General features: G+C 46.2%; 1 protein-coding gene across 5 annotated transcripts in view; it reads left to right on the top strand.

The window, feature by feature from the left end:
- NCAM1 (neural cell adhesion molecule 1) overlaps nt 1-16602 on the top strand; it is a 158481-nt gene that overhangs the window by 98348 nt on the left and 43531 nt on the right. For all 5 annotated transcript variants that reach the window (XM_081960616.1, XM_081960618.1, XM_081960617.1 and 2 more), the window contains exons 2-8: nt 8660-8734; nt 9665-9877; nt 10785-10928; nt 11286-11423; nt 12888-13005; nt 13218-13387; nt 13830-13972. In XM_081960616.1, the coding sequence (XP_081816742.1) occupies nt 8660-8734; nt 9665-9877; nt 10785-10928; nt 11286-11423; nt 12888-13005; nt 13218-13387; nt 13830-13972 (1001 nt within the window). The remainder of the gene's footprint in view (nt 1-8659; nt 8735-9664; nt 9878-10784; nt 10929-11285; nt 11424-12887; nt 13006-13217; nt 13388-13829; nt 13973-16602) is intronic.

A 16602-nucleotide genomic window follows, 5' to 3' on the forward strand; every position in this document is an offset into this window, starting at 1 on the left:
ATATAAAAGTATGTCAACCACGGAGCCTCGGAGTGCCTCTATCTGATCTGCTCCCAGAATAGGCAAGGGGAAATTGGCAGATAAGAAGAGAGGGCTAGAACTCCCTCTGTTTACCTTAATGTATTTATTTATTTTCATTGGGGAATGTGGGAGAACATTCAACTCATACAAGCTCCTAATCTGCAAGCCTAATGGTGGCAGAGCTGAGTCCTAAGGTTGCATGGAACCGGGGTTTCCATGGCCGCCTTCAGCTACATCACTGGCCAGCGCTTGCCACCTTTTCCTGGAGGCCCAGCATTTATATACAGCTTGTGCAGTTGTTTGTGCAATGGTATTGTGTCTGTATCATCTTTGGGATGCAGGGAGCCGGTTGTTGGTTTTTGGGGGGCAGAAAACGATGAAACATTCCTCCCCACCTTTTTCCTCCCAAGGAGGGGAGAAGATTAGCTGGATTAGCTGTAAGTAGGGCAGAGTAGACCGTTAAATATGTAAAACTTCTTCTGAGGTGGGAGTAGGATGTGAGACTGTGTGTCTGTAAATCCAGATGTTTCTCCTTTTCTGTCTTCCTGGGCTCCTATTCAGCAGATCACTCCGTAGGGCCAGGATAAGGGAGGAAGATTTGAACTATACTTTATTATCTATACTGGCAAAACAAGGACAACTCCAGCATTCTCCCCCCACCCATTTGTCTAGACGTTCAGCTGGTACAGCAAGGAGGGTCAGCTGAGGTAGCTGCTGCCTGGAGAAGCCATCTGGATTGACAAAGGCAACTGTTTGTCCCCCCAACAAATGACAAGGGACAGTGGAAAATAGCCTCTGTCTCAGCCGGCCCACTGCATTCCTGAGCACAGAGAAGGCCGGCTGGCTGGCTCTGGTCCTCTCCCAGTTCCATCCTCCAGCCCCGGAAAGCAGCATTCCAGTGGCCATACTGGTGAGACAGGACAGGCGAGCAGATGGCAAATGCCTGGTCTAATCATTGTCTGGAAGTAATCAAAGATCACAAACCCCCTCCCCCCTTTCACCTAGGCTCATGCATACATGCGGACGAGCATGTTGTTTTCTGAAGTTCTACCGTTAATTGTTAATTATGGAATAATTGTATGATTAATATTGAGAAAACTCAATACTCTAGATTTCCTTATCTTCCTTCCATCTCTCCCTCTCTCCTTCCTTCCCTCTTTCTTTCTCTCTTCCTTCCTTCCTTCTTCCTTCCTTCCCTCCCTCTCTCCTTCTTTCTTTCTTTCTTCCTTTCTTTCTCTCTTCCTTTCTTTCTCTCTCTCTCTTTCTTCCTTCCTTCCTTCTTCCTTCCTTCCTCTTTATTTCTTTTCTTCTTTCTTTCTTTTTCTTCCTTCCTTCCTTCTTTCCCTTTCTTCTATGAAACAGTGCAGCTGCTTGATTGGAGAAAGGACTTTCTTGACTTGAGATTATTCAGTCTCAGTTCTCTCAAGATCTCTTGGAACATATGAAGCCCGATTTGGAGGGAGCTTCTTAAGTTTTGGTATTTGGTGGAAAGCAGAGAAAGGATGAACTGGGTGCACCCATAACTGCATCAGAGCTCCAGTGAAAGCTCAGCCCTCGGTTTTAGCCTTGCCAAATGATGATCAAAGAGTTATTAACAGGGCAGTCCTGGGCATTTACCCAGAAGTGCTAAGTCCTTAATGGCTCCCTTCCAAGTAAGCTTTCAACTTGCATCTACTTAGAGCCAGCAATCAGATGCATTTCTATCAAACATCCGTAGATTCTGTAGTTCTCATTAATAGGAATTAATATAAACCAATAATTTCCAGGGGCCTTGATTGCAACTAAATTGGGACCCAACTCTACCCTGCTAATCATTGGGTGTGTGTGCGTGGGGGGATACTAATTTCCTATCCCACAGGTGGTTTTTCAAAAGGCCACCAGACTTTCTTGGTGTTTTTTTTCCTTGAAGTTGTTTCATTTCTCATCCAAGAAGCTTCTTCAGTTCTTCTTCAGAAAACTGAAGAAGCTTCTTAGATGAGAAACAATACATCTTTGCTCTCATTTCGCTTTAGTTCCATAATTCGAAACCCTCACTAAGGCATGATGAAGGCACGCAACAGGGGCCAGCCAGTTTTTCTTGGCCCTGGGTATCATTCTGTAATCCCATGACGCCTGACAAAATATTGGAGGATCGCCACACAAGTCAAGATCCTTAGATCTCTCCCAAGACTGTCCATCTGTCGTGATGCTGAGATCTTGTGTGTGATTTTATGAGATCGGTCAGAATATTCATGAAGTGGCAGAGACATGGTAACAGGTCAGCCAATGAGGTTTATTTGGAAACAGAAACTTAAGTAAGAAGTCTGGGCGTGGCTCAGCTGTATGAAACTCTGAGCTCTGAAACGAAACTGTTCTCTTCTGTTGGTATAGTGTGTCTGTGTGTGTGTGTGTGTGTGTGTGTGTATTGTATATAAAGAAGTTTCTTATTTAAATCAATCCTGCTGAATCAGTAATCCGTGTGTGCTTTCTGGATTTTATTTTTGCAACAAACTCTGACAAGATCCTATCCGTATTTTATGTCATTTGGTGGGAACAGTTGACTTTGAGTTGGGGCCCAGCAGAACTTGGCAAGTGCAGCTCTTCTGTGCAAGGATGAGCGAGATAGTGTACCATCACTTAACAGTCAGGTTAGGCAGGAATCACCTCGACTTTTAATCTTCCTATCATGAAACCAACCAAGGAAGGAAATGACTCAAAACTCTGCAAACAGGGGAATGGCAGCAGTCGAAGAAAAACGGAGATTCTAGAATCCAGAATTCCCTACTAAAGCGAGGTTTAATCCTGCAACTGGAAATGGAACTGACATTTCTGCAATATATTATTTGCTTGCTTGCTTGCTTGTTTGTGTATTATTTCATGCATTCCTTGGTTTCTGTTAGATTTGATTTGTGGTGTGTGTGTGTGTGTGTGTCTGTCTCTCTGTTTAGTTGATGATTAAATTTGTCACAGATGATGGATCTCATGATTAGATGCAACATACGCCCAGCACTTTCTTTACAGAATAGACAAAATACTTAATTCTACCGGATGCCTTCGTGTTTAGCCCTCACCTGTCAGGGGGCTTAATTTAAGAACTACGCATGGAAAATCTGAGCTCTCCAATTTTATAAGGAATGCTCACTCCAGAGCATTGATCCAGGTACATGAAAATAAATGCATGGGGTGCTTTTCATTACTTGATGCCATTTTAGGGAGGGTGTGGACCCATCTTTCCATCCCCCACGGCGAGAGCTCTTAATTAGGTAGAATGCCCTTTGATCTTGCTCTAGCAGGGGCTGCTAAAATCGGAAACTGGAACGTATCTGGATAATAAAGCCACACTTTGTATCATCTGTCCTGTGCAAGAAGATCTGAGGGCTTTGTGGCCATGGAGGCTTAAGAAGTATGAGCCGATTTGCTGATTCCAGATTTTGGCATTGGAATACAGATGTCCAGAGTGCTCGCTCTCTCTCTCTCTCTCTCTCTCTCTCTCTCTCTCTCTCTCTCTCTCTGTGGGTGTGTGTCTGTCTCTGCCTTTCTCTCTCTCTCTCTCTCTGCCTTTCTCTTTCTCTCTCTCTCGCACATGCTCATGCACACACACATACACGTACCAGACATGACATATGCATGCTGAATGACATGCATGGCTCAGCTGGAAAGGGTTTGTTTTAGAACAAGCCGCCTTGCGATGGTCGGTCTGGTTGTACCCTCTGCCATCTTTCTCTCCTGGGGAGAGACCTGACTGGCTGTTCAGCAGACAGGGGGAGAGGTCCTTGAGATAAGGGGTGAAGGAAAAGGAAAAGAGATGCCCTTCAGATTCAGAGGTTTAAATATACCCAGAGTTAGGGGAGGAGAAATGTCTGTAGAAACTCTGACTCATCCAGTTGATGGATGCTCCAAAGGTGCTTTGCCAAAAGACATCTGGATATTTTTTTTTCCCTTGTAAACCATGGCTAGTTCTGAAGAACTGAAGAAGCTTCTTGGATGAGAAGCAGAAAAAAAAACCCAAGGAACTCCAGTTGGCCTCTGGAAAAGCACTTTTGGGTCAGGGAAGGAGGGTCAAGCTGCCATCTAGCAACCCCTCCTGATGTCCTCCAGTGAATGTCACCAGCCTTGAGCTCCTGTTGTCTTGCCTCAATCACACACCCTGCCTTTGTCCTGACTAGGACCCCCCCCCCCCATGCAAAAAAGCCACGAGAATATTAAAAGGAGGCCTCTGAGCAGCCAACAAGGAACAATACTATTGGACGTTACGTTATTTATCTTCTAGCGTGGCATTTGCTTCAACAGCATCCTCCTGCAAGATCACGGTTGTTTCTAAATTTAAACCGTGTTGCGCTGGAAGGATATCAGTGTGATGAAAAGGGTCCCGTAATCCCTTGAGCCGTGGGATTACTGGTTTTAGGCCTACTTTAGTCATGTCCCTCGAATCGTGGGATTACTTTAGACACAGAGCATGTGGGAATCCGCCCCAAAGCAGCTCAGGGGCATTTTATCTGGCGTGGGCAAGAGAGAGTGTTTGCACTAGGTCTTCTATGGGAGCGGTATGTAGAGCCACCAGAAAGGGTTAGCAACTATCTGTTGTAGCATTTCCTTTTGCAGTAGGATCAGTTGTCACAGGAGAAAAGCGGGTCATGATGGCGTTGGAACCTGGATTATTTTCCAAATAGCTATACACAATTGAGCGTCAGGAACTGTTCATTGATCCTGGTTTCTCGGGTGGTTTTTTTTTAACCTTGATTACTCTTCATGATGAAATGCTTGTGGATACGAATCTAATTTCCTTGTTGCACTGGTTGCCATCCGGCATGGCGCAGTGGCCTAGAGGTGGAGCTCTCGCCTCACAAGCAGGAGGATGTGAGTTTGATCCTAGGTAGAGGCAAGTATTTCTCTCTCTGGGCACAATGAGAATATATCTGCTGAACAAAACTCCGCATTGGCGACAGGGAAGGGCATCTGGCCAGTCAATTCTTCTAGCTCCATTAAGTTGCCCAGGCTTCATCCTGCAAGGGATTGTGGGGTTATTAAAAGAAGAGGATGATGACTGGTTGCCCTCCAGCTAGGAGCCATTGCACTGTCCTCCGCGCTGCAGTCCTGTGCCACAGAGGCCTCCCTTGGGTGTGATCTGACCGAAGGATGCCTTTGGCCTTTCGCTGGTGAGGAGCACATATCAAACCCAACAGGGATGCTTTTTTCCAGCAGGCCAGCACTGTCGTCAGTAGTGACACCTCTTGTAGATCATCGTGGAAGATGGACAATCACGAAGACTCCCTCGGAAGACAGGAAATCAGGAAACGCAAAAAGTTTTTAACCTTGGTGCTTCCTGTTTATTTTCAGAGGGACATCCTCCGGCTCACAGAGAAAAGATTTTTAAAAGCCTCTCCCCTTGGAGTGAGGTTGTTTGCTATCCCTTTTCTGTGGCACCCAGTCAGTGCAGGAGCCAAGCACTTGAAAGCAATGGGTCTGTGGCAGGGGTGAAATGCTACCGGTTTCAGCCGGTTTGCCCAAACTGGTAGTAAAAATGCTACCGGTTCTCAGAACCTGTAGTAAAAAAATACTAAAAGAGAAAAAAGTAATGACGATGGCACGTCACACAGCTGATCTTTGGATTTTTTTTTTTACTTTTTAAGAAGTTTTTTTACTACAGGTTCTCTGGAAACACAAGGGAGGGGGGTCCATTTTTGCTCCCAGCAGCCTTCCTTGAAGCCTGCTAGGCTAAAAACAGGGGGTGGGGGTGCTGAGAAAGAAAGAAAGGAAGGAAGGGAAAGAGAGGGGGGGGAAGGGAGGGAGAGAAAAAAGAGAGGAAGGAAGGACTACAAACCTGGCACTAGACACAGCTTCAGAGGATAATTCAGGGCTGGAAGGCACCTGGAGGTCATCTAGTCCAACCCTGCTCTAGCAGGACATTGTTAAAGTGAGTTTCGGTCTTTTGATCCTCCAGTCACATGATTACATAGCCACACAGTCACATGACCTCCCCCCACCAAGCCACACCCACAGAACCGCTAGGAAAACAATTTAGATTTCACCCCTGGGTCCGTGGTCCAATCATCTCAAAAAGCAAGCAGCCAGTCCTGTAGGACTGGGCCCCTAAAGGGTGGAGCAGACGAAGCCTTTGCAAGGATGGAGACAAGGGGTGGGGGTGGGGGATGCTTTTGGCTATGCTGGGCCAAGCGCTTCTTTTATTAAGGTGATTGTTTTCCATCCAACTAATGAGTGCAATTTAGAAATTGCTCGCATTAAGGTCAGACTTTCTTGAAATCTTCCTCTGATCTGGACTTGTTAGGGCAGGAAGCTCCAGCAAATGTACCCACCGACGGGAGCCAGGATCCAATTACACCTCCTCTAATGGCTCATTACTTTTCACGAAAGACCACAAGGCTCTCCCGATGCCAAGGTCTGAGAGAGATTGTGAATGCCTTTTGCGGGCGCGGAGGCCATTAGGAAGGATCTCAGCCAGCTGCACAGAGAGGCCGGCGTGTTCCAGGGAGCGAGCGCATTGCAAGCGCCATCTGAACACGGGACAAAGCTGAGCCACGCCTTCCTCGCGTTTTTCATGGCAACCCTTATGCTCAAATTCGTATCGACGCCATGACGGTGATGAAAGCAGCCGTTCAGTTGTGTCCGATTCTTGGTGACTCGATGGGTCTCCCCACATCTCCCGATCTTGGACGACTTCTCTGAGGTGTCCGATGCTCTGTCCCCTGTCAGCTTTGATGGTGTCCACCCACCGTGTTCTTTGGCAGCCTCGTTTCCTTTTACCCCTAACTCTTCCAAGCATCATTCGCTTTCTCCGGTGAATTTTTGGCCTGATGTGGTTCAAATAGATGCCTTGCGGCTATTTATCCAGCACGAAGCAAAGAGACGTCACTGCTTAGAACAGTGATGGGGAACCTTTGCGGCATCGAGTGCCCAAACCGGAACATGTGTGCATGTGTGTGGATGTGCATGCACCGGAGCTGGCCGATGGGCGCATGCCTGTTTTTTTGGTCATTTTCAGGCCTTTTTCAGGCAGTTTTGGGGGCATTTACAGGCTGTTTTTCGAACTGTTTTCAGCGCTGTTTTCAGGCCATTTTGGGGCTGTTTGGGGGGCATTTTCAGGCAGTTTTTGGCCTGAAAACAGCCCACAAAGCAGCCTGAAAATGGCCCAAAATGGTCTGTTTTTTAAATCAGAAGAGCAGCTGGCAACAGCACACTGTATGCCACCTCTGGCAGGTGTGCCATAGATTTGCCACCATGAGCCTAGAAACTGCTCTTTGCGGAGATGCATACTTAAGACCAGAGTGGGCAACTACCACCTTTGGGCCCCAATGCCAAAGACCCCGTTGAGGTCTTGCCCTGTGTAGCCCAAAGGAGCTGGCCCTGCACAGCCTGCCTGAGAGAGGCAGGGGAGAGGCGAATGGCCCCAGGGTGACTCCTCCCTGGCTATTTAGGTCTTTGCTGCACTAAATCTAATCAACCTTTCAGTGGGAGAAGGATGATGTCCAGTCCTGTCATTCTTCCTGGGAGTGAATTATGCTAAAGGAGAACGGATGAGCAAAATTGGATTACCCAGAAATAAAACAGAGGAAAAGAGTAGCCAGAACATTATTGAGAGCGGGGAGGGAAGTCTCCCTCTTCCAGTGAAGCCCTGATGGCGGAAAGAATTAGAAAGAAAAGGACACTCTTCATTCTGATAGAGAAATCATCAAAATTTGCTTTTCTTAATTTTTGCAACAAGATGTATTCTAATTTTAAATTGCAAGGGTGGTCAGATTTAGGCCAATAATCTTGTTAGAAGCCCATACAGCAGGGGTGTCCAAACTTGGGAACTTTAAGACTCAAGGCTGGCTGGGGAATTCTGGGAATTGAAGTCCACAAGTCTTAAAGTTCCCAGGTTTGGACACCCCTGCCATACAGCGTCTTCACTACACTAACAGTCTTTTTACAGTATTATTAAGGTTTTATTTTGTTATATAAAACAAAGAAGAGAAGGAAAAAAAGGAAAATTAAAGGAAGGGAAGGGAGCAGGGAAAAGGAAGTGTGAGATACAAAAAGGGGGAGAAAAAAAGGGAAAAGAAGGGAGTGTTACAACAGGCGGAAGGGAAGGTAAATAAAGCAACCCAAACTCTATATTATAACCTTTTAGATGGAAAAACAAATGTATAAGAATGACAAATGTAAAGAAGAAGAATAACTATGTGAATGTATACTTGTATAATTGTATGTAAGAGAATAAAAAATAAAAAAATTCTTCAATTAAAGAAAAGAAATACTATGATTTAAATCTTGAGTTAAGTCTTGGGGTCTGTGGCCCCGAAAAGTATCTAAAGGGGTTCCATGGTGAAGAAAACATTGAGAATAAGTGCTTTAGGCTATTCTGTGCATAGTATTGATGTGGTGCCTGGTTGGGTGTGGCTTATTGATTCATTGGGGTGTTGATGGCCCCAGTTGTTGCTAAATCGTTGGTTGTCGTTTCCTTCTGCTGCTAAGACCTCACCTCCTAAGTACCGGATAAGCTGATGGTAAGCCTGTTGACTGTACCCTTAAACCAACCCAGAGTCATAGGCCTAACAGTCTTCTGAGGACATTCAGTTCTGCAATTTATATTAGAGGACACCCTTCCTTGTTTGGGGAGCAAGAACATCGTAACCTCATGGTGCTTCTTTCTGTCTTTCAGTCTCTCTTCAGGTGAACATCGTTCCAAATAAGGTGGAGGTGCCTGTTGGAGAATCCAAATTTTTCTTATGTCAAGGTGAGTAGCTGCGTAATCAACCAGTCTTGCATGGGAGTAAACCCACTGAATAGAGCTATATCTTCTCCTCGTGCAGTAGCTGAGTTAACTGACAGATAAAAGAGGGTTGAGTCCCAAACAGAAATAATAGCAGAGTAACAGAGATGGGAGGGACCTTGGAGGTCTTCAGGCAGAAACCTTACACCATGTAACCTGTAGCTGCTGAGAGTCATGCGCTAGGACAGGGATGGCAAACCTTTTCAGCACTGAGTGCCAAACTGGAACACGCGCAGAAGAGTGTGCCTACACTGGAGTGCTGAAAATCTGAACACCAGCTAGCTGGCACATGTATGTTTTTTGAGCTTTTTGGCGTTTTCAGGCCGTTTGGGGGGAATTTTCAGGCCAAAAACTGCCTGAAAAAGGCCCCAAAACGGCCTGAAAAAATGCCCGAAAATGGCCTGTTTTTTAAACTTTTCTGGGGCTGTTTTCTGGTTCTCTGGGACCCACAAAGACCAGTTAGCTGACTCACACCATAAACCAGAAGAGTAGTTGGTGATGTCACACGTACCAACAGAGGGGGCTCTATGTGCCACTTCTGGCACGCATGCCATAGATTCGCCATCATGGCACTATGAGACGGGTGGCCAATAAATTCACTGGATTAAATGAATGAAACCTGAGAAAACGTCTCAGGGAAGATCCTTCCTGGTTCTCATGAAGATAAAGAGAAGTGGAAGGAAGACCAAAGTCTACTGGAGTTGGGTTGGTCAATACATTTGAATACCGAATAAATAATTGTGCCCACAGACTTGCAAGAATCCCTTTCTAGATCTTTGCAACAAAATTAGCATTGTCCTACGTGACTTTGGTTCGGTCTCACTGTGTTGAAAGTATGCCAGTGCCACGTATACCCTAACCCAGCTTCTCCTTGGATTCCTTCCTTCGTTTCAGTCACCGGTGATGCCAAATCCAAAGAAATCTTCTGGTTTGCCCCCAATGGTGATAAGCTGACGACAAACCAGCAGCACATTTCCGTGGTCCGGTCAGATGATTCTTCCACTCTCACCATCTACAATGCTAACATCGATGACGCCGGCATCTATAAATGTGTGGTCTCCAGCGAGGAAGGGGAGGAAGAGGCCACACTCAACGTGAAGATCTTTCGTAAGTGGTTGGGCTGGAGAAGGAAGGGTTGGGTGGGGGAGGAGGCTAACCCTAACCCTAAATCCTACTTTCCCCTCTGTAAGGAATCCTGCTGCCCCATAGAACAGAGGTCTCCAAACCTGGCCACTTTAAGACTTGTGGACCTCAATTCCCAGAATTCCCCAGCCAGCCATGCCTTCCATAGAATGACCTAAGCAGATTCTGGGAGTTGAAGTCCATAAGTCTTAAAGTGACCAAGGTTGGAGGTGTCTTCCATAGAATGACCTAAGAAGAGATGCAACTTTCGTGATGGGCCTGTCAGTTCTGCTCCCTTCCCAGTAGAGTCCCTTCTGAAATAGGTACCTGATTGAGATAAGAAAGCCCAGCTTTCACTCCGGAGATGTGCATTTTCAATTGATCCATGCTTTTGTTAAGGTGAATGTGTTTTGTGTACTTCTTGTAGCTTCATGTCAGTGTTTGACAGGGTAGTACTTCCAGGATAGGGTGACGTGAAAAGCATCCATTAGCAGTCTAGTGGTTAGCTACTTGCTCCAGGAGCTGATTTGCAAGGCTCCTGGCTTCTGCTTCAGCTAAAAAAAGAAGAGAACAGAACAGAATAAAAAATAGAGTAGAGTGTAGAGTAGAATAGAGTAGAGTGTAGAGCAGAGTGTAGAGTACAGTAGAATAGAAAATGGAATAGAGTAGAGTAGAGTGCAGAGTAGAGTAGAGTAGAGTAGAGTAGAGTAGAGTAGAGTGTAGATCAGAGTGTGGAGTGGAGTGGAGTGGAATGGAATTCCTTATTGGCCAAGTGTGATTGGACATTCAAGAAAGAGGAGACCTCCTCCTCATCCACTTAGCATGTCTGCTGCATGAACTCTGACTGACTCGGGATTTAATCTTCTTCCCTTTCCCTACATCTACTTTCCAGAGAAGATGACCTTCCAACATGCCCCCAGCCCACAGGAGTTCAAAGAAGGAGAAGATGCAGTTATTACCTGTGATATTGTCTCCTCGCTGCCTCCCACAATTATGTGGAAGCACATGGGCAGAGATGTGGTCCTGAAGAAAGATGGTAAGTGTGTGCATCTTTGTGTGTGTGTTTGTGTGTGCGTGTTGTGAGGTGTGCAGGAAGCCCTCCACATGACTTGAATGTTCCAACTTGCTTCTGGAGAGCAAACTATCAGAATGAGTAAATCCTGAAGCCCCAGATGAAGCTACTGATAAGTCCATCTTAAACACCTGGGATGCAGACTGTATGCTGAGTCCAGTAACTGTGGTGGGATTTGATCGGCTCTTTCCAAGAAGCTCTTTCCATGTGTAATGAAAGGAGGATGCATGACACACCATGAAGCTCGCCCTAGAAGGAGAGCTAGGAGCTCCTGGGGGGCCAAACTTACATCTACCAACTTCTCTCTTCCATTCTTTCCAGTGAGGTTTGTGGTGTTGAGCAACAACTATCTCCAGATCAGAGGGATAAAGAAAAGTGACGAGGGCATGTATCGCTGTGAGGGAAGGATCTTGGCCCGGGGAGAGGTGGACTTCAGGGATATCCGGATCATCGTGAATGGTGAGCATCTTGTGTTTAGAAGGCACGTGAGCTTTGGCCGCTGCACCTGGTATTGTCCATCCCTTTCAGGTCTCCAGAGGTGTCTGGTGTCCTCCAGAAGGCCAAGGCCACCACTTCCACAGTTCCAGGCCAGGCCATCTCTGGTCACCTGTGACGAAACATCTGGAGAACATCCATTTGGGAAGGAAGGAGGATTCCTAGCTGACAAGTGGTTTCTTTCTGTTCCCTGATTAGAATTCAGATGCAGAGCTTATTTGGAGGCCTTAAAATGAAAGAATAGACAGAGAGGCCATTTATTTTTATTTTAACCCTTCTGAGTTATGGACCAGCTAGAAGATAATGGGGCAGCTGTCACTCCATGATAATGATTTCCAGGGCAGCTAGAAGAGATCGTCCTCAGCCACTTGCTCCTTGGCACTGGTTGGATCTCAAACAGGTCATGTTCCCTGGGCACCTTGACAGAAAAGCACAAATGTTGTGTTGGTACCTTCTGCTTCTCTGAGTTGATAAATACCATCCTGAACATTTAGACATCTCAGTTACTCAACCTCTTCGCTGCTGCCTCCGCCAAATGCACGCATGGATTGATGCTCTCTAGTCACCAGTGAAGTCATAAAGGTGTGAATGGGTCGTTTTAGGACTCTGACAGGCGATCACATAAACCCGAGCAATTAAAGTGGGCGTCCTTTTCAGGGAGAGCCGAACTCTAAACCTTTTATTTCCTCCTGTCGGGATCTGCATCAATTATGTCTTTAAGCAATAAAATGCAGCAATATAACCAGTATGACGCTAGCAAACCTTAAAGGAACAGGTGGCTCTTTGGACACGTTTTCGGATTCAGGCACGTGGGGTTTTTTCTGACAAGCGCCGTAGAAAGACGGCCTATCCAGAAGATAGAGCTCACTTTTAGTTTTAATTAAAAAAAAGAATGCAGCTAGCTTTGTTTCCATCTGGAAACCACTTCTGGACTTTCTGCTTGAGGTGGGGTGGGGTGGGGGGGAATAAAACGTTGGGTTTTGCTGGTTGGGTAGGTTTTTTGTTGTAGAAAGAGCTAGTTACTATTTAAAAGTAAAAAAAGTTGAGGCTGTATGTTATTCTCTTGTTCTAGACTTCTGTGCTTAAAACAAGTCAGACATCAATGCTTTTTTAAAAAAAAAACTACACTTTTTCCTCTTCCCTTTTCCTATCTTATTTTCCCATTATTTCCATTTTTCTTTGTGTTTTATATTTTGGCAAATGAATAAAAATTCGACATTTTTAAAAAAGAAGGAGCTTAGAGGAACGAGAAGCAATTGCCCCCAAATTCTAATCAACCTGTTGGAATCGGGTTTTCGTCCTGTAATCGTGCGTAGAAGCATAGAAGGGAGGCCCACAAACGAGTCCACTTCACAGGGGTGTCACCGGTTCCTCCTTTGCCAATGAAGGGGCCTGCAGGCCTGACTCCTCTTCCCGCTTTCCTTCCAGTGCCTCCCACCGTTCGCTCTCGGCAGGGGACGGTCAATGCCACTGCCAATCTCAGCCAGTCGGTCAAGCTGGTGTGCGACGCTGACGGCTTCCCAGAGCCCATCATCAGCTGGACCAAGTAAGAGGGGGGGGGGGGTCTGTGAGGTGGGAGGAAGGGAGAAGTTGCTCATTTATTTATTGGGATCCCATCATTATTATTTTTATAAATAACTCAAGAAGGAAAACGCATCTGACACATCTTCTTCCTCCCCCAATTTTCCCCACCATAATAACCCAGTGAGGTGAGTTGGGCTAACGTCCATTCCTGCCGGTGGGCTTTCTCTCCCGCAGGGACGGAGAACCAATAGAACGAGGGGAGGATGAGGAGAAATACGGCTTCAGTTACGATGGCTCCGAGCTGACCATCCACAGGGTGGAGAAGAACGACGAGGCCGAGTACATCTGCATCGCCGAGAACAAAGCGGGAGAGCAAGACGCCACCGTCCACCTCAAAGTCTTCGGTAAGGTGTCCTCACAGCTCTTCGGTCTTTCTTTTTGTCAAGTAGGTGCCATTACGCATGTCCACTTTGAGGGTTTTTTTTAAGTTTCTAGTCCTTAGTATTATAAAGCAAACCCTGAAAGGCTAAGGAGTGTGCCTAGTGAATTTCCCCAGGCTGCATAGCTTTTATTGCTTTTTTCGGGGGGGGGGGGGGGGGAGGGGGAGATGACAAAAACTTTGGTTGGTTGGTTTTTATCCCACAATTAATTAAGACCCATTCGAATATTCAGAATGTGTCCACGTATGCAAATTGCTTCATGTATTTTTAGATCACGTGGCACTTCTTATAGTAGCAAGTTCCTTAGCAAATCAGGGACCTCCTCCTTGACAATGAGCAACCAGGAGAAAGGGTCTATGGTCTCCAACTGGGGTCCTGTTTCTTTTTTGTTTAACCCTTCCTTTAGCAAAACCCCAGATCACCTTTGTGGAGAACAAAACTGCCATGGAGCTGGAAGACCAGATCATTCTGACCTGCGAGGCCTCTGGCGATCCCATCCCCTCCATCACTTGGAGGACCTCTTCCCGGAACATCAGCAGTGAAGAGAAGGTACGGCTTTCTCCTGGAGACCCACCTATTTACACCCCCCCCAGGTAATAGAAACCAAAGATGGAGGGGGAGATAAGCCAGGCCTTTGGATTTTCCTATCTCTGCAGCTGTGCACGCTGAAACCAAACTTCTGTAGGTCAGTGCAGATAATTGTAATTTGCGTTCAGGAAATATTAAAAATAGCTCCCGAACATCTGAAAGCACCTAGTTCTGCAGAAGGAAGCTTGCTGTTGCAGTGGAATTGGACCAGCAGAGAAAACCCACTCCTCAATGTGGAAATCTGGCCAGAAGTCCTGGCCAAATCAAAACTAAAAGCCATGAAACCTTCATCAGCTTGGAGGAGGCGTTAGTTTTGGGAAGGCCAACATTTGTTAAAGAGGAGCTTTATGCAGGGAATCAGGAAAGTCACAGGAAAAGAGAAGATCATCTCTATCCTGTCTGTGAAGTGGCAAGCTACAGGTCCAAGCACAGAGAGAGGGACTTCTCCTGGGAGTCTGTCTGGAGTAGTAGTCTAGCATAATGTAGAGCAGGAGTGTCCAACCTTGGCAACTGTAAGATCCGTGGACTTGAAGTCCCCAAATTCCACAGCCATTCTGGGAGTTGAAGTCCATAGGTGTTAAAAGTTGCCAAGGTTGGACACCCCTGCTGTAGAGAGTCGTTGGACTCAGGGAGACTTAGAAGGTCTTGGCTGAGAAAGGCTCTGTAAGCATCACTCTGACAGGGTGCAAATCTATTCTCAAGAAACCAGCCAGTTGATGCCACATGGTGTCGTCGTGGACAGAAGACCTCTGAGGCCCTGATGGTTTTTCATCCCAGAAGATGAAGTTGACCAACTCGTTATGCACCTACTTATTTTTCTGTAGTCCTCCTGATCTCGAGTTGAAACTATTCCAAAAGGGACTAATGTCGGTCTCCTAACCCAATGAATCCACCCTCAATGTCTTTGAAGAGTTGGCTGAAGTTGAGCCATCCAGCCATGACCAAAGAAGAGCCTTGCCACAGGCAAAGGGATGATTGGCATCCACTTGATTCCTGTTTTGGATGCTTTGGTCTCAGCGTGCACTGCCGTTCCAGCAGCTATTGCCAAATTGATAAAGTTGCCTTGAGGAAGAGAGCGGGTGAGGAGGGCAAAGGAGAACCAGAAAAAGTTCTTCTGGAACACCATTAGCTTGTGGATGGTTCTTTTCTCTTGATCGCCTGCATTTGTATTCGCGCTGCACATAATTTCAGGCGCAAAGCCATGGCTGCCTCTGTGTTTGCTTGTTACCTGTCATTGCTCACTTCTGGAAGTTGTTTCTGTCCTTGCTGGCAAAAATAATTAGCAGTTTGGAAAGAAGAAAAACAAGCCCACGAAATGGGATTTGGGCTTCGTCTCCTGCTTTTGGGATCCGGTTAGAAAGGCTGATGTTTGCAGACCCTGAGAGCGGATGTCCCGTAGCTACAAGATCAAACAGTGCTGTACTGATGCTCCTACAAAAAGGGGAAGGGGTTGAGATCTGAACTCAAAGGCTAATAGCGTCACAGCATCATAGTACGAAAGGACTCCCTCTTCTTGAGGGCTTCCTACAGGTCAGGATATTGCCTTGATAGAGCACACAGGTGCGCTTTTGGTACATCTAAGGCATCTTACTCTTTTCTTCCGTACAGCAAGGGTCCCCAACCCCCAACCCCACCCCCGGGCTGGGGTCTGTTAGGAACCAGGCCACATGAAGAAACCCACCCCGCTTCCCGGTCCTTGGGAAAATTGTCTTCCAGGAAACGGGTCTCTGGTGCCAAAAGGTTTGGGGACAACTGCTGTGCAGGGTTAATCATGGCACACGAGATGAAAGATTTCCGAGGACAGTACAACTTGGTAATGGACGAGTCGTACAAAATGTTAATGGACGAGTCGTACAAAATGGAGATCATTTTTGGCAAGGCCAATTCAGGGGGTCTAGTCTTTAGAACTCACGAGGAGAAATACATGGGACGTAGCTCAGTTGCAGAAATCCTTTTGACTCCAGCTAGGATTGGAAAGGATGATCAGATTTGATCCCATTGCCAGAGTGCAGAGTTTCGGCCTTGCCTGGCCATCTTGCCGGACAGGTATTCAGATAAAATAATCCAACCTCAGTTCAAGGAAGGCTAGCATAGACCTGAGCTAGCTAGGCCTGGCTTAAGGGGAGGCAGTGCCCTAGTCTTTCAGCGCTAATGACTTAGCGAAAGGATGATGTGTTTCACACGCAGAATAGTGCAAAGGAGCAAGTAAGTTCATTATTATGACATTTGTTCCCTTGAAAATACCACCTTTTTGTAGAGGACTCTTGAAGGAATGGCTGTCAAACTGCTAACTATTTTTGAAACATTCACTTCTATGGTTGGACAATTGATACTAAAGAACTGTGAAAGTTCTTTTTTTTTTTAAGGATTAATTTCTTACGTGGAGCCTGTGGGCTGGAAGCCTTGTTTGATGCATGCTGCTCAGAGCTGCAGCTGTTATTTCATTTTCAGCAGTGTGGCCTCTGCATTTTATCCTGGTTTGTGCATTTTTCAGTTGCCTGTGCTGTGGCATTCTTGTCAATGCAACCCTGCAGTTAATGCAGCGGAGTGATAGTGAGGGATCCTTTGGGGTCATCAATGCTTAAAACAAA

The sequence above is a fragment of the Natrix helvetica genome, assembly GCF_964273705.1.
Source record: "Natrix helvetica genome assembly, chromosome: 8".
Lineage (NCBI taxonomy): Eukaryota > Metazoa > Chordata > Lepidosauria > Squamata > Natricidae > Natrix > Natrix helvetica.